This window comes from Miscanthus floridulus, chromosome 1 (assembly GCF_019320115.1).
Source record: "Miscanthus floridulus cultivar M001 chromosome 1, ASM1932011v1, whole genome shotgun sequence".
NCBI lineage: Eukaryota > Viridiplantae > Streptophyta > Magnoliopsida > Poales > Poaceae > Miscanthus > Miscanthus floridulus.
Genome location: NC_089580.1, coordinates 160,510,846 through 160,530,213, shown reverse-complemented (window position 1 = coordinate 160,530,213; position 19,368 = coordinate 160,510,846). Strand labels below are relative to the sequence as shown.

Genomic DNA, 19,368 nt, shown 5'->3' with positions numbered 1-19,368 from the left:
GATTTTAAAATATAGAATAGTGTAGATAGGAATTTTCTCAGTAAAAGAATTACATTTGGATTGCAACTCCACTAGGTATAAAAAAGAATTCAGTGCAAACCTATGGAGAGAGAGACTGCATTTCGTTTGTTTATTGCAGTCGAAAAGATTATCCAGACAAAAACTCCTCTAGTGTAGGAAAAATCACTTCAAGGAAACTAGGTCCCAAAGATGTTTCTTATTGAAGCAATGAACTCCTATTCACATTTTAGATAATAATATATACTCTCGCCATTTTAGATTGCAAGTCGTTCTAGCTGTTCTAAATATATAATTTTTATTATGTATCCAGATATAATGTATCTTTATTAAGTGCGTAGCAAATGATGTATACATAGAAAACCAAAATGACTTACAATTTAGAAGGGTGGGAGTACAACTCAAGGGAACAAAAATAAAATTTAAAAGATGATAGATCAAAAGAAAATGGTTCATTCTCTTTTGAAATGTCTGCAAGCGAAAATGTAACCAGTCCACTAAATTTATGAGTATTACATCTACAGCTCTTACAGAATGTTTTTAGGACGATCATGTGCCTGGCCAAAAGGATCTCACCAAACGTTTCATTTGAAAAATAGCGAGGAAAAGGTCTATTTTACACGTATTTTGCCGTGCTAATCAGCACTTCATTATTTTGTGCAACACACAAGAAGGGTGGAAAGTACTCGTACAACAAAAAGACCGTCGCACCAACTCTGGAAATGACGGAGGAAGATGTCAGCGCACGGGATCGCCGTGGAAGCGCGCGACGCCGAACGTGCAACGCACCCGCGGGCGCAGGAGTCGCCTTCACCTACTTCACCTCACGACGACTTGTCCGCCTGATCGGCGGCGGGCGCCGTTTCCTGACCCTCTTGCTCGTGGTGCTTCGCGTCGGCGTCGGCCGCGGGGGCCTCATCAGCGACATGCGCCGCGGCGGCGGCACCGAGGTTGGAGACGTGGCGGTGGTGCTTGCAGCGGAAGGAGCCCGGGTGCGTGGTGGGCGCGCACACGCACGAGGCCCTGCCACCCCCGCCGTAGCCGGCGAGCGAGTCGTTGGACCACGACTTGCGCATGCCCGGCAGCCTTGGCGACGCCCGGTGCCCGTACCGGTACGCCCGCCGCTCGCTGTCCGTGATCACCGGGCTGCCGTCCATCTCAATCTCGCCGGACCCTGTCCATGGAAATTCACAGCGCGCGAGCAAAACAGTTTCAGCCGAAATCACGTGTAGGCAGCGCGTGTTGCACGCAATCGCTGCTCGTGCATCAAATCGAAGCGAGACGAGGGCTACTTCACAGCTGCTAATGACACGTAGGAATTGCGGTTTGAGAAATCCATTTATTCTACATGAGGTGGTGCATTATGAACCGATTTTTCAAAGTTGGTGAAATGATCCTACTCGTTATATTAGTTCTAATTATTAGTTTACGAGGAATAAAGAGTGATGAGATAATGAACTAGCTCAGTCCCTCAGACCAAACCTGATTTTCTATTGCTGGCAAGACGATGGTAGCAACATTGGCTGATCCATAGGTATCAAAGAACAGGGGAGATAGCAAACGAGCTCTGCTGCTCCCAATTTCTTTCTCATGGCACTGGAAGAAATATAGCAAAGGGTTGTTGATCGGGTTCGTACCTTAGGCCAGCAGTTTCAAGCGTCCAGCAGCAGCACACCACGGATGAAGACGGAGTCCGAACGAGGAGGCTCTAGTTCTACGCTGAACTCTTGGAAATTGGGAGAGGATACAAGAGAGGCCTGCGTTAATAGGGTGTGGAAAGAGGCGCATATGCATATGACACGTCGGCGCGGTGGGTGTCGATTCATCGACACGGAGAATAAAAAGAACGCCACTTCAACGCGACCCTGCCGTTCCGTTGGACCAGGGCCAATATTGTTTTCATTAGCAGCTACTACCGTAGACACGTGTTCGAATGCTCAGAAAAGACATCACCATGACATTGGCAATGGTGTCAGATGGTTAAGCATATGAATTGTACTTGTATAGCTGTAGACAACATTGTTGTAAGATCCCATTTAGATCTTGTTTGATTAATCCCATATCCAACAATGGATTAGACAGCATCAAAGGATACCGAGAGGAATTAATTTGTAGGGGGACTTAACCTCCTTCAATCCGCTTCGATCCTATTAAACAAAACAAACTTTTAAAAATGTTTATTCTTTTAAAATATCTCTAATTAGTTTTTAGAGAATCTTATTTATATTGTGCACCAGTAGGAAGTTGTTTCTTTGCGGAGCCTTAGTAGAGTCTGACCAGATGGTTTGTGATAACCTTGTACACAGATTGTTTACAAAACCATAGCATCAACATCAACATTCTTTATCTGGCTCCTAGATTCTTACTATTGACATGCAGGACAAGAAATGCATGGAGGGACAACTAATCCCGGTAGGCATGACTTGTTGGCCAACTTCATGGCGGCTTTCATTTTCCATTGACCCTTTGCAAATCCATGCGAAAAGGCATAATTGACCACATATTCAAAGATCCTTCTGACTCCAGAATAACAAAAACTCCTAACTCCAAATTGCTTAGCAGCAAATGAGGCGATGATGGATGACCATTGTTATCCGTGCGACACCTAATTTACTACTGGTGCGTCGCTTAACAACGCTCACTATGAAAAATTGAACGAGATGAGGAAAATTACATCTTCTAATCTTCGGTAGTACTTTTGTCAAGGTCAAATCACATCTTCTAATTTTTTGGTGTTTGCTCTGTAAATTTTCCTTGAGATTTTATATGATTGTTGCTTTTGACAAGTTATATGATTGTTGTTGTATTGCTAGATTCTAAACTGTCCTTATTCAACCGATGTAGGAAAAGCATGCTAATTTATTTAGTCGTTACTTTAAAAATACTATATAGAATACCCATAAAGAACAGAAAAAGCTCGGATATGAATTTTAAATAAACTCTCCATAACAAAGGAAGAAAGAAACCAAAGACATATTAGTAAGTAAGATGCATACTAGCAGTATATTAATATTATTATTGTGTCACCAAACACGGTGGTTCCTAAGATGACACATGAATAATTTCAATCAAAGTATTGCATAATAAAGAGAAAAAAAGAAGAGAAAACAACACAAATAATTACATATTATGTATTGCACCCTTATTTAAATGCTGTTTTTTTTTCTTTTTGCATAAGTTTTTGTTCAAACTCAAATTATAAATGTACATAGATGATTGCATTGTACGGAGTATATCATTTTAACCATTCATATCTTGGTCTGAATTTTCATGCATCTGGTTTAGGTGCAGCTTTTTTCCCCCCAGGTTAGCGTAAAGCCGTAAACCATGGCTTGACAAAAAAAGGACGAAAATGCCAAAGGGCACGAAGCACAGCTCTGTACCTCACCTTGAGAGTTGAGAGGGTAAACTGGTAACTTGACAGAGAAAGCGAGGGTTTCTTCGGAGGCTTTATCGTTTATTATCCACGGAACACTTCCTGTGCCGGCGGCGACCAATTGTGTGCTCGGGGAGGCGATCGATCTCTCACCATGTCCTCGGAGAAGGAGGCGGCGCTCGCCACCGTGCCCAACGACAGCCCAACCATGTAAGCACCCTGCCCTTATCCCCGCTCCTTCTGTTACAAGACCCACTGATTTGTAGTAGACACCTTAGCAGTACAGTTCGGTGGTAACCGCTCCATCTATCATTTGGAACCTGAGGCTTGGGAGATTGTTGATCTGGTAATCCCCAACGTCAGATCGGGATTTGGTTCCCCAGTCTTTAGTAACTCGGGGGGCCTCCGCGTAAGCGGGGATTGCTTAGGTTAGGTCTAGATCCTACTTTATAATCCTGCTTTATAGTGGATATAATAATGGATTATGATAGATTATGCTTCGAAGCATTTGAGACCAGTAGTTTCTCTATGGGAAATTTGGGCTGCTGAATTGGTCAGCTCATACTAACTAATGCAATGCACAAAGAAACCGTCTGAGCTTAATGAATACTGAGATATGGTGCTTGTAATCATTGAGATAAGTTGTTTGGCAATAGCAGTTTGGGGTTGAAAATGACAAAAAAAAGTTCAAGTACCTGCATTGTGCACATTGCATAGGAAAGACTTTGGGCAAGTGTATTAGTTCCTGATGTTTGTTGCATCTGCAGATTTGACAAGATCATCAAAAAGGAAATACCTTCTACTGTGGTTTATGAGGATGAGAAGGTATTGTGTAGTGTTTTCCTCTATATTCAATTAGGTTGAAAAAAACATTTTATTAGATGATCCGTTGGTTGCTTTGCCTGCAGTTATTCCATTACGTGCTTTATGTTTAGGACATGGTACTATGAAAATTAATTTCCTGATAAGTGACAACTGATAAGCATTTGAAATTGTGATGCGGGAAATTGTGAGAGGGTTGTTCTCAATAAGTGGTCAAATGCTGTTGGTGCCCATATGTTGAATTGATATGCTGGAAAAATGTTAGTACCTATGTGTTATGTGTATGCCAAGTAACCCCTTAAAGCTTGTTTCAGGTTACAGTAAGAATATTCTATTACTAGAAAGCCAGGGCGCGGCGTTGCCGCGCCATCTTTGAGCTGAGCTGTCGTAGTTTTGCCAGAGTTCCATTAGGTCATCTTTGTAGCACTTTAGGGAATGTGATTTTATAAAAGAAAATTAAATGGTTGTAGTCAAAGTTTTGAATTGGCTTTTCAAATGGTCAATCCGAGAGAAGTTTTTGTGCAATGCATTTATATATCTAATATTCTGCAAAGGGAAGAACAAAGTGATCTTTGAATGGATAAAATGTTATTTGGCCTGGTGATTTGACATTTTATTTAACTGTAAGTGCGTGGGTAAACAGTATGCATCTCCAATCATAAGACGAATGATGCAGTACATCAATGTGACAATGTTTAAACATGTAGATATGGAGAACACGTTTCAACCCCTGCAATATGTCAGGTGTTCTTCTAAAGAATAATTTCAATTTTTGCAAAAAGAAGTTGATCTAGGACTTTTTCTAGAATGTTATCAAAATTAAATGTAGAAACTCCATCATGCTCTAGATTTTCAAATTCCAAATAATGGTCTATCATTGTGATGATTTGTAGCTAGTTTCTTGACTCGCCTTGAGTAACTGGTAAGCTGCAGTTGGTTACATATTGCCACCTAATTGAGACATACTGAAAACCTGAACCTAGAAAAGAATTAGTTGCTCTTTTGAAGAAACATCCGATATAACAGGGACAGTACAAAACTGAAAAGGAAAGAAAAAAACATGCTTAGTGTGGAGATGATAGCGATAAGCCTGATAGTAATAAAAAGAAGGGATACATACCTGATAATGGCATGCCATGTTATTTTCTGACAAATACACTTAACCAGCCGCAATCTTCTTGGATGTAAACTTGGATATCCAGGTCATGTGTGCGAGATAATTCAGTTGTGGTGGTGCTACTGCAAACTAGCAAACAAAGAAAAGTATTGTTATTGTAAGATTATTAGGATTGGATGTGACAGTTTAATTTAAAATCGAAATTATAACAAAATAGAGTGCATTGACACATATAGGTGTTTAAAAGCAGAGCAGCTTATATTTGCTTTTTTTTTTCAGGGGAAGGCATGGAGTGCCGTTTTGTGTTAGTAAGATAAAGATATATATTAGGTATTTTATGACTCATCACGGTAGCATAGGTAACTTTTAGCTTGTGCATGTGGCACTTCGATGGTACTATCAGATTAAATTGACTTCATTATTTTTGCTGGTTAAAAAAATGAGACATGGAAGTAAGATCAATTACCAATCACATATAAACAAAAGTTATCTATGTTTCCATGTTTTTAGACTGCACCTAGAATGATTAATTAATAGTGCTAAATTGAAGAAGAAATGTTATTAGCAGATGCCAATGTCAGTTCCACACTGCTATCACAAGTTTTTACAGATGTATTGATCAAAGCCTTGCTAACCCGTTTAAATTCCTGTAGTTGAAGATTATAAAAAAATCAACATACCATCGGATCCCAAATTATAAAAATCGATATTAAATTTGCATGTCTACTTGAATCCAGAAACCTGTGACGAGAGGAAGTAGATATCATGTATGCACAATAAACTATTTTAGACTAGTGTAAATATTGTACATTGATCAGTAACACTGAGTATTACTTTTTCATCAGAGGTTTGTCTCTGAGGTTTAAGTAAATCATTATTGGTAATTTGCATAATTACTTGGCTTATCTTTGAGGTTTAAGTAAATCAATCTTTGGTGATTTGCATAATTACTTGGCAGATATTTCCGGTGATAAGTGAACTAAATAGAACACTGCATCACAGACATAGCACAGAAATGTAATCATGGTGCTCCTAATCGTCAAAGCTGCAGACATGCACATTTTATCAAACACCATGGCTGCAGTGCAGCAATTAGAAAAGAGGAGGGAAAACATACCAACAAGGATTGTAATCGTTGCTTTTGCACACCCTTGAGGAGGACGGAGTTGCCCGCTGCTTGCGCTCCCAGCCATTTCTCGTCTCGTACCTATGCTGGTCGGTGTAGCAGCTCCTCGCGGATTCAATGCCATGGGCCATCGCCGTTATTGAAGATGAGCTGCTTGGGCCATCGCGCTGCGCGTGCTCCCGGCCTGTGCTCGGCCACTCCCGCGTGCGAGGGCCGCGGGCACGGCGGCTCGGCCTCCCGGCGTGTGCGGTAACCCCGGCGGGCGGCGGCCCCCTCCCACGGCGACCCCGGCGCAGGAGCGCTTGGCCATTGGTGACTACTTGCAGGGGTCGCGAAGGCAGCAAAGGGCAGAGGGAGCCAGGGAGGCAGCGTGGACTGGCGACGGCAGCGAGGAGAGGAGTTGCTTGCGAATCACAGGCTCGAGACAAAGAAGGCTCTTGTGCCATGCTCCCGGCCGGTGGTTGCTCTGCGCCGGGCTTGCGCGGCTGAGTGCTCGCGCGTGTGGGTGCGGGCTCCGGTGAGTGGCGCAGGGAGGCCCGCGATCTGCCTCGGCAGTGTCCAGGGCTGGCCGTCGCCGGAGCTGCCGGCAGTGGCTCAAGTGGCGGCGCCATGGGCGGGATTTGGGAGACCTCGATTTCGGCGGCCCTGGTCACCCTTGCGCGGTTGGGTGTGCGAGCTGCGGGAGCTGCGGACGTGGCGCCCCCGTCCACCCCGGAGCGGCATTAGGGGCCCTGCGCTGGCGGCGCCGCGGGAGCGCACGGGCGTGGTGGCCCCGGCTGGCCTGGCGCAGGGGGGAGGCGGGGTATGGGCGCGGCGGCTCCGGCCGCAGGCAGCGCGCGGAGGCGGCAACGTTTTGGGCCTCCCGTTGCGGCGCCACGTCGGGAGAGAGGGAGAGAGAGGAAGGGGCGCGAGGGCAGCAACGGCGGCGGGGGCAGGCGGCGCGAGGCCGTGGCGAGCTCAGGGCGAGGAGGGCGAGGACGTTGGATTTGGGCCGGAGGAGGAGAGGCTGCGCCGCTGCGGGAGGAGAAGGTTCGTAAGCTGAGAGAAGGCCTGGATCGAGGGTTGATTTCGGTAAAGTTCAAGGGCTTTTTTAAAAAAAACCTGAGAGGATGTCTGGACTGCGGGTTGATTCGACTAAAGCTCGAGGTTTTTTTTTTGCAAAAAGACCGAGGCTCGCCCGATCTGGGCCGTCCGTGCGCCCGATTGAACGGCTTAAAAAAACACGCGACGTGGCACGCTGGCTGGCCAGCTTTTGGAGGCAGGATTCATATAAGAAGATTAGGTGGACTATGTGATGATGTGCGCATCTTTAGATAATTATGATTATTACATTTTGTTAGTGAAACAGAAAACTAGGCGACTGACTGAGCCTTGCTGCTTAGAACTTATAAGGCTCAATGCTTCATTGTCTTGTTTAGTATTTAAGCTGCTTCCGAAATTGGTGAACTTTTACCATTTGAAAGTAGAAAGCATATTATGTAAATGAAAACTGTAATTATCAGATCTGCATATTCTTTTTAAGCTTTATCACTTCTATACAAAATTAGTTTATTTAAATGAGAACAAGGAACCTGGTCTTTTACCAAGTAGCTGTTCTTGTCAATTATCTTGTTACAGGAGTATAGGGATCTGAGTTTCTATGTTGTCAATGGCTACTGTGCAATAGATTTCTAAATTGCAAGGTTCTGAGTGAACTGGGTGCTTGGTTGAATTCTGCTGTTTACTGCTGTGTGAATGGCTAAACCTTCAGCCCAATATGTGGTTCTTCTTCTGCTACAGATTATGAGTATTCGTAATCTATGAAGTGCATCAATCAGATGTTTTGGTTCCAGGTACTGGCTTTCAGGGACATAAACCCTCAAGCTCCAACGCACATCCTCATCATCCCCAAAGTCAAGGATGGACTAACTGGCCTGTCAAAGGTAGAGTTTACTGCTCATCAGTTACACTGTACTGTATAATTGTCTAAAATTTGTAATCCACAAAAGCCAAAAGAAATACATTTCATCTTGGCCTATTTTCCCACTTCATAGGCTGAAGAGAGGCACGTAGAGATACTTGGCTACCTCCTCTATGTTGCCAAGGTTGTTGCAAAGCAGGAAGGACTTGAAGATGGCTATCGCGTTGTCATCAACGACGGCCCAAGTGGATGTATGTGCAGCTGACTGAATGCCCGTAAACCACTCTCTTGTCCTTGTTTGGCAACTTCTGTTCCGTACTAACCACCTGTGGGTTTCTTCGATTGCAGGTCAATCTGTTTACCACATCCACGTTCATCTCCTCGGAGGCAGGCAAATGAACTGGCCTCCGGGCTAATTATATCTTGTGATTGATCAGTCTTCATGGCAAGGATTGCTTCTCCATATCTCTAGAATAATTCCTGTAATTTCCATAAAAGCTAGTGCGCTGACCTTGTGCTATATTTGTGGAATTACCGGAAGCATCCTGCTGTGATTTATGAACAAAAGAAACTTGTACTTGGTATCGTGGATTGACTCAGCTGGTGGAGGTTGTCCACTGTCCTTGTTGATCTGCTCAATCTTCTCGCCTGTCAACATTTTTATCTTCCAACGAATAGCTTCGCTACCTACATTGGGTTTCATTATATATGGTTCCTGCATTGGCTTTCTTCTTTCTAAGGTTATCGAAATTGCAAAGTCTAAATAGCATAGATCGGAATCTTAGGATATTTGTAGATTCTATTGACTAAAATCGGAGATCAAACCTCTCGTGATAATACCGATCGTAAATGTACGGCACAATTGGGATTTTGACAACCATGCTTAGCACGTGTGATGCGTGTTGAACACTTGAGCATTCTGGCCATGGTGGCACCGAATGAATCTGTGTCAACTGTCTGGAATTATTTCAACACTTAGCATTCTGGCCATGGTGGCACCGAATGAATCTGTGTCAACTGTCTGGAATTATCTAGTGTGATAAAAGAAGTTCCTTGTCTACTGGGCCGGGCCACAAAACAAAAGCTGGATAGGATTGAGACCCGGCCGTTACGGCGTCCGCAATAGCAATTTGCAAATAACTAGCTAGATGAAGTATAGAAATAATAAAAAATGAACACTTTAGTGAAGAGTTATGTGAACTCTGAGAGAGATGTTTTTAGAGATCGTGCTAACTAGCTATTTGATCTCTGTTTGATAGCCAATGAATTTTTTCGTAGACTTACGCGAAGATATTTTACGGTTTTGTGAGGGCTTCCGGAGTTGGATTGTGGCGAGATGCCAGGACGGCCACGGCCAGTCACAGCCTTGCCTCGCTCGCTTTTCGTCCTGAATCCTGATTAGCTTGAAACCGCAGTCCTGATAGCTTGAAACCGCCATGGCCATGGGGCTCCCAGGCCTCCGCTGCTGCCGCCTCCCCGCTCGCGGGTTGCTCCCTCCACTCGGTCCCGCCCTCGCTCGCAGGCCCCTCCCGCGGACCTCGGCTCTCCGATACTCCTCCCTCCAAGCCCAAGGTATTTTCACCCACCTTTTGCTTCATAATCTCATCCGTTTTGGATGTGCTCCTACCTCTCCGTCGCCGGAGGTGTCGAATGCTAGGGCAACCAGCACACATCAGCACACCATCGCCACATCCACAGTCGGTGGCGGCGCTCCGAGCACGCTCGACGGCTGCGGCTCGCCCTCACTGCGCCGGCGCACCGGCCCCCCCCTCTGGTCCATCTTTCAACTTCCGTGCTTCCATCCGACCCCTCCGAGCTCCGGCTCCATCTCCGGCCCTCCGCCTCAAGCCCCCAACGCTCTCCTGCAGGTTCGCTGCGCGTTCAGCAGGCGCCGTGCAGCGGCAGCCGGCCAGCTGCGGCTCCTCACCGGCCACCGATAGCGCCCGCGGCGCAGCGGCAGTATTTGCGTTCCTCTTTTGCTGCTCAGCAGCAGGCAGCAGCAAAAACTACTCGAGCTCGGTTGTTCTTTTAGGGTCAACAGCAGTAACAGTTGCAGTTGCGCAGCTCCGCAGATAGTGGTTTTCATCAGCTTGAGGGTTAAGGTAGCAGTTTTCATCAGCTCAAGGGTCAAGTGGTAGTATACTGCTCTGTTTTTGGTTGGTACAGTACAATTTGGTTTTGTTTACCGGTACAGTGTAGCTTGACTAGCAGGTTGGGATATTTTAATGTCATTGCCTAATGTGTTAGCTTGCTTTTGTCGACCTTGTGCATGCTAGAGCTTTGGCCAGCTCCTTCCTTTTGTCGCTCGCATTCTGCCTAACCTGTCATCATAAGACATAAAAGCAGTAGAGGATATCAGTAGCAGCTCGTGTACTCTGATTTTCATGTTGTTGTTTGTAGCCAAAATTTTGTAGTCTAATTTTGCCCTACCTCCTTTCTGGCTTTCTCGGGCTGGGTCCGCCACTGGCTGGAGTATCGAATGCCGAGCGCTTAGACGATCAGCAGAACTTTCGTGTTTTTTTTTTGGGTTGGTATAGATTATTTAACCTGCTGCTAACAGCTGGGGACAGTGTTGGGGAGGAGGTCCTGCGCATGTTCCTTGAGGAGAGGCAGCTGCACGGCGGTTTCGTCACCAAGATCTCTGACATGGTCTGGAGGAGAAATGGTGCCAATGTTGATGCGACTGAGGCGACCACGGGCCAAGGGAGTGCTGTAGATGTTGCCCAGCCTGAAGACGTGAGTTCTGTCAATCATGATGTCTGTGTTTTCTTTTTTCTCGATCACGCAAAAGGTTTGCACGTCTTTATATTAAGATAGAGAAAAAAGTTTAATACAACACGCCTTAACGGTGCCCTAGGGGGTCAAAAGAGAAGTACATGTCTTTGTTTTCGACTTTAATAACAGAGATTAACCGATCCAATTGGGATATAGGTGCGGGAAGATGCTGTGGACGAGGGAATGTTGAGATTAGCAGCAACCAGAGATTGGGTGTCCGGTGACAGCAGCCCTCCTTTGAGCAAGAGGCTGTCTGCTAAGGTGTGACATCCTTGCTGTTCATTGTTTAGGATTGTGAGTATGCTATTGCAATAATAGCTTATGCATTTCATAAAAAAAAAACAATAGCTGATGGAGAATTGGGAATGATTGCAAATGATGACAGGATAGGCAGAATGAGAGTGACAAAAGGAAGGAGCTGAATCTTTTGAAATATGAAGCAGTATGGTTCCTTTCCAGTGTTCTATTTTTCATTTTCTATGTATTGCTTAAAAGAGTAATTACATGTTCATCTTTTGATACCTTGCAGCTCAAGGATGAATTGCTGCTCTTGACCACAGGAATTGGAGCAGCATGTAGTTTATACTGTCTCCTGGTTTTCTCTCTCGAGGTACATCCTCATATCAAAAGAAAGAAACAAGTAAACTAACTCTATATCATAATTAAACGTTTCTGTGTCTGATTTAGAACTCTTGAAGCCAACTGATGTTTACCCCCAAAACAGCAGCTCGGTTCTATGGATAATAAAATGCATTACCTAATATGTTTCTGCATAACTGGCTGAACTGGGTTGTATGGGCAAATTGCCCATAGTTTGTCATTTATGCATTCTGGACCTTGCACCATATTTGTGTTAGTTTTTGAATCATGGACTCGAGCCAATATAAGGGGATGCACCAAACATACAACTTGATGTGTGTAATTTTTTTTCTTGTATGAAGTTCTCTTTCTTGAATGATTTATTAATGGTCTCATCATTAATTGGACATCCAGACACCTAGCTAAGACCATCAGCTCTGCCTTTACTTTGAAATGATTCGATGTTAATGAACATAAAACAATTTTAAGTGTGCCTACATGTGAGTAACTACTGTGACTAAATCATTAATCTTATTGAACAGACTGCTGTCAGTTATGCTTTTGGGGTTGGTTTCAGGTAAGCAAGCCCTTCGCAGCTTAGGAGATTTTTACTCATGATGTCTGCTGAAGTTTTAACAAGTGCTTCAAGTATTCTGAAACTTGTTGCTCTTATGCTGAACAGTTGCTTGTATCTTCAACTTCTGTATCGACATGCCGATAACCTATCAAAGGAAGATATTCCAGAGGTTTTTCTTAGGAAGAAAGTGAAGAAGTAGGTTTCAACATTCCACCTGCAGTCTGTATCCCATTATTCGGTTCCTCGCATTCTGATTGTTTAAATAATTATGCCTATTTATGGGAATGCTAGAATTGGCATTACAAGTGAAGATTTGAAGAATACAATAGAGAAGACATTGGGTGGTGCAGGAGTAGGTCTTTCATCCCCAAGGCTTGTGATTCCTGCCGTGATTTTTGGATTGTCAGCTTTATCAGATCACTTCCAAAATAGCTTTTTCAGTTTTGAGGTGAGAGCACCACTCTGCTACTGTACTAGATCTCATTTAATTGGCAGATTGCCAGATATACCCTCCAGAATATATTCTTCCGCAAACATTTCCTGAAAGACTAGCTCTCTTTATGCAGGTTCTTCCAGGGATGATGGGTTTCCTTGCATACAAGGCTGCAGCTTTGGTCCAAGTGTACAGAGATAACGAGGACCTCCGCTTGATACTCCCTGAGGAAGAGGACGCTGACAGTGACAGCACTTGATGTATACCAATTAGAGATTATGTTAACCCAGTTGTTGATAAATACAGAACAGACCAGTTTACAGAGTCATGCTTCAGTTTTGAATAAAACTTCTCTTTAGGATATCCTGAAATTCGTTTGCTTAGTCTACCCTTTTGGAGGGGGGAAAAAAAGGAAGAGTTGGATAAAAAAGAGTAAAGTGCACCAGCGGTCCCTAAACTTGTACCGATGTGTCATCCCGATCCCTAAACTCGTAAATCGACTGTTTAGGTCCTCAAACTTATTCATCTGTGTCATCTTAGTCTCTAAACTTGTTCGGCTGTGTCATCCTAGTTCTTAAACTTGTAAATCACCCGTTTAGGTCCTCAAACTTGTTCAGTTGTGTCATCCCGGTCCCTAAACTTGGTTTTGAGTCTCATCTGGGTCAAAACATGATGATCTAACAACTTTATATCAAAAAATAATTCATAATTTTTTCATATGAACTCGAATGAAGACAAACTTATATCAAAATTGTAGCCCTCGACGCGATCTACGACTTTGTAGTTGAAAAGTTTTTGAATTAAAATTGTTTAGGGTCTCAAAATATTATTGTATGTTTATAGATTTTGAAATTTAAAATTAAATTTTGGGTCACTAAATGACTTCAAACAAAAAAAAATCAACTACAAAGTTGTAGATCGTATTGAGAACTATAACTTTCATATAGACCATATCAATATCCAAGATTGTTTGATAATTTTAAATTTTAAATTTTAAAATATATAAACATACAATAATATTTTGGGACTGTAAACAGTTTTAATTCAAAAAAAATTCAACTACAAAGTCGTAGATCGCATCGAGGGCTACAATTTTAATATAAAGTTTGTCTTCATTCGAGTTCATATGAAAAAATTATGAATTATTTTTTATATGAAGTTGTTAAATCACCATGTTTTGACCCTGATGAGACTTAAAACCAAGTTTAGGGACCGGGATGACACAACTGAACAAGTTTGAGGACCTAAACGGGTGATTTGCAAGTTTATGGACCGGGATGACACAGACGAATAAGTTTAGGGACCGAGATGACACAGATGAACAAGTTTGAGGACCTAAACGGTCGATTTGCGAGTTTATGGGCCAGGATGACACAGCGGTACAAGTTTAGGGACCGCTGGTGCACTTTACTCAATAAAAAAAATATTAGTAGAGACAGCTGAAAGATAGATGGAACCCACATTGTTTTGCCCTTGGGAAACCATACAGCACGTTGCAAGTTCAGTTGGAAGCAAGATTGCCGCAACAACAGCATGGTAGGAGTACAATGGTTTGCAACAGTAGCCAATCCATTCTGCAAGTTGGAGACTGCATAGAAGAGTTCTTACAAACTAGATGAGTATTCCCAACAGGCCGAAGGGCAGTTACAACTTGAACAGCCTCGTGCCAGGACAGCTCACTACTACTATTAACATGATTAGAAGTTGGCCGAGTTAGCCCGCCGGAGCTGATTCTTCAGCTCCTGTCGCGGCACATACTGCACTACCGGCTCCGGTGCCTGCAGCAAGAACAAAACAGTTGCCGTATCAGTTTACAGTTCCAATGGACATATACATATATACATTAATACATATATGGGACATCGAAGTATGGGACGAAGTCCAGATCTCAAAAGAGCAAATGTCTATGTGAGCTCATCGTTCCCTGAGAAGTAAAAAAGAATACAGTTCTTCAGCACGTAAGGCATGCAGTTTCGAATTTTCGATCGTGCTGCATGTGTATAAAGAATGTCTTCAGTGTACCGCCTTGCGAGAAAGAAATCGCTCAAGTTGGTTATGTGAAGCACGGTGCTCCTGAAACACACCAGTCAATTGGCAGCAGCTGTGAGAGAAGTTAGCACCTAGGCCGGCCGCACCCGTTCTGGAGCATTGCTATGCCAGTATACCAACATAGAGCCAACATTGCTATGCCGTTTTGGTTTATCAGTTCATGAATGCCTGTTTGGTCTGGTCATCTTGTGATTTTTCTGGACAATTATGTCAGGGTGTCCCACCCCCAAAGTGCAGGGTAGGATACAGATCTACCCTTTCGGAGAGATTGCCACTTGCAGGGCTATACATACTGTCTTCAGATTGCATGACACAGGGCATAGAAAGGAGCACAAGACGACTATGAAAACCGGCAAAGAAAAGCGTCGAAACGCGGTTCAAGATAGATGTGAAGATGGTATTATGTACTGGCACTAGCGGTAATATTTTCACACAAGCTGAATCCAGTCCAATGGGCAAAAAGTAGTGTATTGCTGACGGGGAGTACAAACTAAAACTAGTGATGTCTCGTGTCTGTCCAATGAGCAGACATCAGGCATTGGCAGTGATGTCAGTCCAATGCGCACTTGCTCCACAACGCATTGGTTGGCTTGGCTGCTGCATACATAAGAAACACTGGGCGATGGCCGAAAGATGGATAGGAATGGTCGACCATCCAACGCTGACATTTCACATTTGCAGATGGCCAAGCGAATGATCATTTTAGAATATGTATGGTTCACTTTCGCTCTCTTTTTTTCCCCTTCTCAAAACAGGATGGAAAAGGAGTTTTTAAGGAGAGGAGACGAGAGAATTTCCCGTACGAGAAGATCTGAAGATGCGCAGAAAAGGCTCGCCTGGGACGGGCTGATTGGACACAAATTTGTGGTCCAGGGGCGGCCATCAATCAGGATTCGTGGGACGTCATGTTACTGAAACCACTCACTGCAGCAGAGAGCCAATCACGCGTGGACAGCGGCAAAACGGGCAGTACTTGGCACGTCGCAACACGAAGACCCCCTGCGCCGCTGCGCGCCGGCTCCAAAGGAGAAAGTGTAACGCGAAGCAGTTGCGGTTACGCGACCAATGATTGGCCCGACGCCATATCTCGATCGTCACTAGCGTAACCATACCAAGCTGCTGTGACCGTTTCGGCCATGATGGTTTGATGCCAAGCAAGAGAAACAAAAGGGTTTTCTTGTCGTGTATTACACATTTCTTAGCAGCCGTCATTTCTCAGCGCAACAGCAAGGGGAACACACAAGGTGGCGTTACATGCTGATGCTATTTATTTGGATGAACTTGAGACAAATGTGAAACCAAATGGATATGGATCAAAGCGTGTCACCACGATAATACCAGCTTAACCCTAATACACACGGATGGCGAATTTTGGTGAGTCATGGTCTCATGGAGCACTAGGTTTATAATCTAGGATTCGTGCTTGCGCGCTCTAGTTATATACTCTATAAACCAAGAAGGCAAGAATTGACCATGTCCACTTGGAGTGCTACCACAAGTTGTTCCTACGAGCTCTTCAACTGCAAATTTCGACCTAGAAGCATGCAATGGTACTGAAGCCATATTCGTCTCAAAAAATTTTGTAGTGGATTCGCTTGGGGCTGCATGGTTTGATTTGTGCATCGGTGCCATACCTTGTGCCTCCGGAGCCGCTCGTTCTCCTCCTCCAGCTGCGAGATCTTGTTCTCCAGCTCGTTCGTGTACGCCTGCGTTTCATCAATGAATCCAAACACCACAAGTTTATAAGTACGCGCCCATTTCATTTCATCTAATATTCTAATGCAGTAGGGGGATTGGGGTTGGCACGCCACCTGCTTCCGCGCGCGCGACCTCGCCGCCGACTCCCGGTTCTTGATCATCCGCTTCTTGCGCCGCTCGTTGCACCTCTCCGCCACGCCGCCCTCGCCGGCGGCACGCTTCGCCCCGGCGCCGCCCTCCTGGCCGTCGTGGTACAGCGCGTCCAGGACCGGCCCTGCGCCCGCGCCGAGCGGCCGCGGCACGGGACGCCCGACGACGGCGGGGCGGTGGCGGCCCAGCTCCAGTTGCGCCGCCGGGTCCGGGGCCGGCTGGTACAGCTGCTGCGCCCAGCCGCAGGCGCCGGAGCCCGTGTCCGTATCCGCGGCGGCGTCAGCGGGCGGGCCGCCGCCGCGGGACAGGAAGTCCTCCAGCGTCATCTGGGCCCGCGGGCAGGCCGCCGCGGCGCCTTGGATGTCCCGCCACACCTCGTCCGCCGTCTTCCTGCCCGAGCGGAGGAGGTCGTCCAGGTTGTCGCCGTGAAGCTGGCCCTCCACCTCGCTGAACGTGAGGCTGCACACCGAGCCCTGCCGCGACAGGGCCCCGCCGCCGCCACCGACCCTGCTGCCGTGGGACGACATTGCCTCGGCTCCCATTCACCGACTACCTACTCCTGCATGCGATCAGCACGCGCTTGTCATCGCGACAAAGATGGAAGCAAGAACAGAGGGCGATGGCAGGAATCCTAGACGACGGCGCATGGCAAGAACCTGGGAGGGAGGCGCGCAGTACAAACAAATCGCAGAGGGAGGGAGGCCACCGGCCAGGACTGGAGCAGGAGAAGCGGGAGGCGGGCGTGGGCGCGGCTGCTGATGGCTACCTAGCTGGCTTGCTGCTGCCGCTTGCTCCTTTCCCTAGTTGGAGAGGCAGGTGAAGAAGCAGAGGGGAGGCAAGAATTTAGGATTCCACGAAGAGGGAGGTGGGGCTTGGGCCAATGGGGGCAGACAGGCGATGCCTGGGAAGAAGAATCCAAAAAGGGTGAGGTGGTGGTGGTGCGTGTGACGGTGTGAGGAGCTGAGCTGAGACTCGGAGAGCGAGGGGGAGTGAGGAAAGCTGAAAGCTGGAGAGAGAGAGGAAATAAGAGGTGAAAACTGAAAGGGTACTGAAAAGAGGGGCTGCCTTTCAGCAGTTCGAGGCCAAGGTTCGTGGCTTTCCACTGCCAGCGCTTTGCTCAGCTCAATTTCATTCGAGGTGTGTGGTGCAGCGTGGAGTGCGTGTGTGCAGCGTGGAGTACTGCGAACAGTGACCAGTCACCGTGCGGGGCCCCACTTGACCAGTCCCTTCGTTTGGATGTATGGACACGAATCTTGTTGTAGGGAGGGAGCAGGGAGGAAAGGAAGGAAACATATGCTTGCGAATTGCGAGAGATTCGACTCCAACCAGAGGCTAATGTGTGATGATTCTTTGACAAGCTCCTGATTCGCTGGCTTTTAGAAGAATCGCAGTAATCAGTCGTGTTACAAATCTATCCCTAATATTAAAAAGCCAAAATTTCTTAACATCCTGATTTTCGTCCGGCCCATTCATCAATAGCTTTTCGGTCCAAACCTGCTCTGACTCGCATTCGGCCCAAACCTGCTCTGACTCGCGTTCGGCCCACAACTCACTTCTCTCTAATCCGTCCACATCTCGTACTCCCTCCATCCGCCGTCAGAACGCACCGCTGCCTCGGCTTCCCTCTGTCCGCACGGATCGCCGCCCCGGCTTCCCTCCGTCCCACCGCCGCTTGCCCCAGCCGCCGCAGCGCCGCGTGCTTCCTCCGTCCGCACGCTGGCTCCTTTGCCTGTGCCTGTTGCCGCGTTTTCCCAAGAAGCCCCTGCCTTCGCCGTCGCCGTGGCCGTATTCCATGGCGTAGTGGAATTGCTCACCGTACGGCAAGTTAAAATCGGAATCGGAATCGGAATCGAAACGAAGGACCGTCTCGGATCAGAAAAGCCGACCGGCAAGAAGCCGGATGGGTCGCTGGTGCTCAAGGTGCCTTCGCATCACCGATCCACCCTGTCCTTGATTCAATGTTCGTATCTGGAAGATATATTCTCACTGAGTGCTTTAACTGCCTCCTTGTGGCTGGCTTATTGATGATAAGATCTTTTGCATGCATGGGGGTTGTCTCCTAAGCTTAAGAACATGGACCCTAACATTTCTCGTCCTGTGGATGTTCCTGACATTGGTCTCCTTTGTGATTTGCTATGGTGGGACCCTGATAAAGAGATTGATGGGTGAGGTGAGAATGATAGGGGTGTTTCCTACACCTTTGGAGCTGACATAGTTGCTGAGTTTCTTCAGAAACATGATCTAGATTTGATCTGCAGACCAGGTATTCATTATCTTATACACCTTTCTTGTAAGTAAGAACAGTTCTACATGTTTGTGTGATCATTTTTAGTTGGATATTATTCCAATAAGTAATGACTATCATGCTGAAAATAAATGGCCACCAACCTGTCAATCAAAATAAAAAAATTGAAATCCTTATCTAAGATGGTATGCTCGTGTAATTTGGTGCTACATTTGTTTACAGCATTGATTCTTGTGTTTCAAAGGTTACAGATCTTTGCTCAATCAAGAATTTAGTTCTAGCAATGCAAAACTGGTACTAGGAATGGCTGAATGAGGAATAGTGAGAGTATGTTTTGTGAGCATTTTTTAAAGCATCCAACTGTTTGGTGAAACATTCTAGCATTGGAATCATAAATAGCAACAACGGAAGCTATATTTTCTAACAAAATTGTTATCCCATATCAGTTTTCTTTTAGTTTTTAGTGCTACTTATTCATCGAGTTTTTACTCTGAATTAGTCCT

General features: G+C 45.6%; 4 protein-coding genes across 4 annotated transcripts; 2 read left to right on the top strand and 2 right to left on the bottom strand.

Moving 5' to 3' along the window:
- Positions 1-426: 426 nt before the first annotated feature.
- LOC136499843 (uncharacterized) lies at positions 427-1,756 on the bottom strand. The gene is made up of 2 exons (XM_066495355.1): positions 1,656-1,756; positions 427-1,192 (listed from the first exon to the last, which is right to left on the bottom strand). Exon 2 carries the CDS (start codon positions 1,173-1,175, stop codon positions 843-845), a length of 333 nt encoding a protein of 110 aa, XP_066351452.1. The 5' UTR covers positions 1,176-1,192; positions 1,656-1,756; the 3' UTR covers positions 427-842.
- A 1,696-nt stretch (positions 1,757-3,452) lies between these two features.
- Positions 3,453-8,998, top strand: LOC136545603 (14 kDa zinc-binding protein). Its single transcript, XM_066537614.1, has 5 exons — positions 3,453-3,604; positions 4,162-4,219; positions 8,292-8,381; positions 8,493-8,610; positions 8,708-8,998. The coding sequence occupies exons 1-5, from the start codon at positions 3,549-3,551 to the stop codon at positions 8,773-8,775; spliced, it is 390 nt and encodes a 129-aa protein (XP_066393711.1). The 5' UTR covers positions 3,453-3,548; the 3' UTR covers positions 8,776-8,998.
- A 669-nt stretch (positions 8,999-9,667) lies between these two features.
- On the top strand, positions 9,668-13,120 carry LOC136545583 (uncharacterized). Its single transcript, XM_066537594.1, has 9 exons — positions 9,668-9,931; positions 10,920-11,095; positions 11,291-11,395; positions 11,520-11,576; positions 11,664-11,744; positions 12,256-12,290; positions 12,396-12,485; positions 12,582-12,738; positions 12,857-13,120. The coding sequence occupies exons 1-9, from the start codon at positions 9,796-9,798 to the stop codon at positions 12,980-12,982; spliced, it is 963 nt and encodes a 320-aa protein (XP_066393691.1). The 5' UTR covers positions 9,668-9,795; the 3' UTR covers positions 12,983-13,120.
- Positions 13,121-13,883: 763 nt separating this feature from the next.
- Positions 13,884-17,572, bottom strand: LOC136545592 (ABSCISIC ACID-INSENSITIVE 5-like protein 2). The gene is made up of 4 exons (XM_066537604.1): positions 17,277-17,572; positions 16,584-17,179; positions 16,407-16,478; positions 13,884-14,501 (listed from the first exon to the last, which is right to left on the bottom strand). The coding sequence occupies exons 2-4, from the start codon at positions 17,160-17,162 to the stop codon at positions 14,421-14,423; spliced, it is 732 nt and encodes a 243-aa protein (XP_066393701.1). The 5' UTR covers positions 17,163-17,179; positions 17,277-17,572; the 3' UTR covers positions 13,884-14,420.
- Positions 17,573-19,368: the final 1,796 nt, after the last annotated feature.

Bases quoted from the DNA above. Each gene is read 5' to 3' on its own strand.
- LOC136499843 (XM_066495355.1), bottom strand. From the start codon at position 1,175: ATGGACGGCAGCCCGGTGATCACGGACAGCGAGCGGCGGGCGTACCGG.
- LOC136545603 (XM_066537614.1), top strand. From the start codon at position 3,549: ATGTCCTCGGAGAAGGAGGCGGCGCTCGCCACCGTGCCCAACGACAGC. The intron at 3,605-4,161 runs GTAAGCACCCTG...TTGCATCTGCAG, and splicing joins CCCAACGACAGCCCAACCAT to ATTTGACAAGATCATCAAAA. The intron at 8,382-8,492 runs GTAGAGTTTACT...CCCACTTCATAG, and splicing joins GACTAACTGGCCTGTCAAAG to GCTGAAGAGAGGCACGTAGA.
- LOC136545592 (XM_066537604.1), bottom strand. From the start codon at position 17,162: ATGGGAGCCGAGGCAATGTCGTCCCACGGCAGCAGGGTCGGTGGCGGC. The intron at 16,479-16,583 runs GTGGCGTGCCAA...GATGAAACGCAG, and splicing joins GGTCGCGCGCGCGGAAGCAG to GCGTACACGAACGAGCTGGA. The intron at 14,502-16,406 runs GTATGGCACCGA...TTCTTGCTGCAG, and splicing joins AGCGGCTCCGGAGGCACAAG to GCACCGGAGCCGGTAGTGCA.
- LOC136545583 (XM_066537594.1), top strand. From the start codon at position 9,796: ATGGCCATGGGGCTCCCAGGCCTCCGCTGCTGCCGCCTCCCCGCTCGC. The intron at 11,396-11,519 runs GTGTGACATCCT...AAATGATGACAG, and splicing joins GCAAGAGGCTGTCTGCTAAG to GATAGGCAGAATGAGAGTGA. The intron at 11,577-11,663 runs GTATGGTTCCTT...GATACCTTGCAG, and splicing joins ATCTTTTGAAATATGAAGCA to CTCAAGGATGAATTGCTGCT.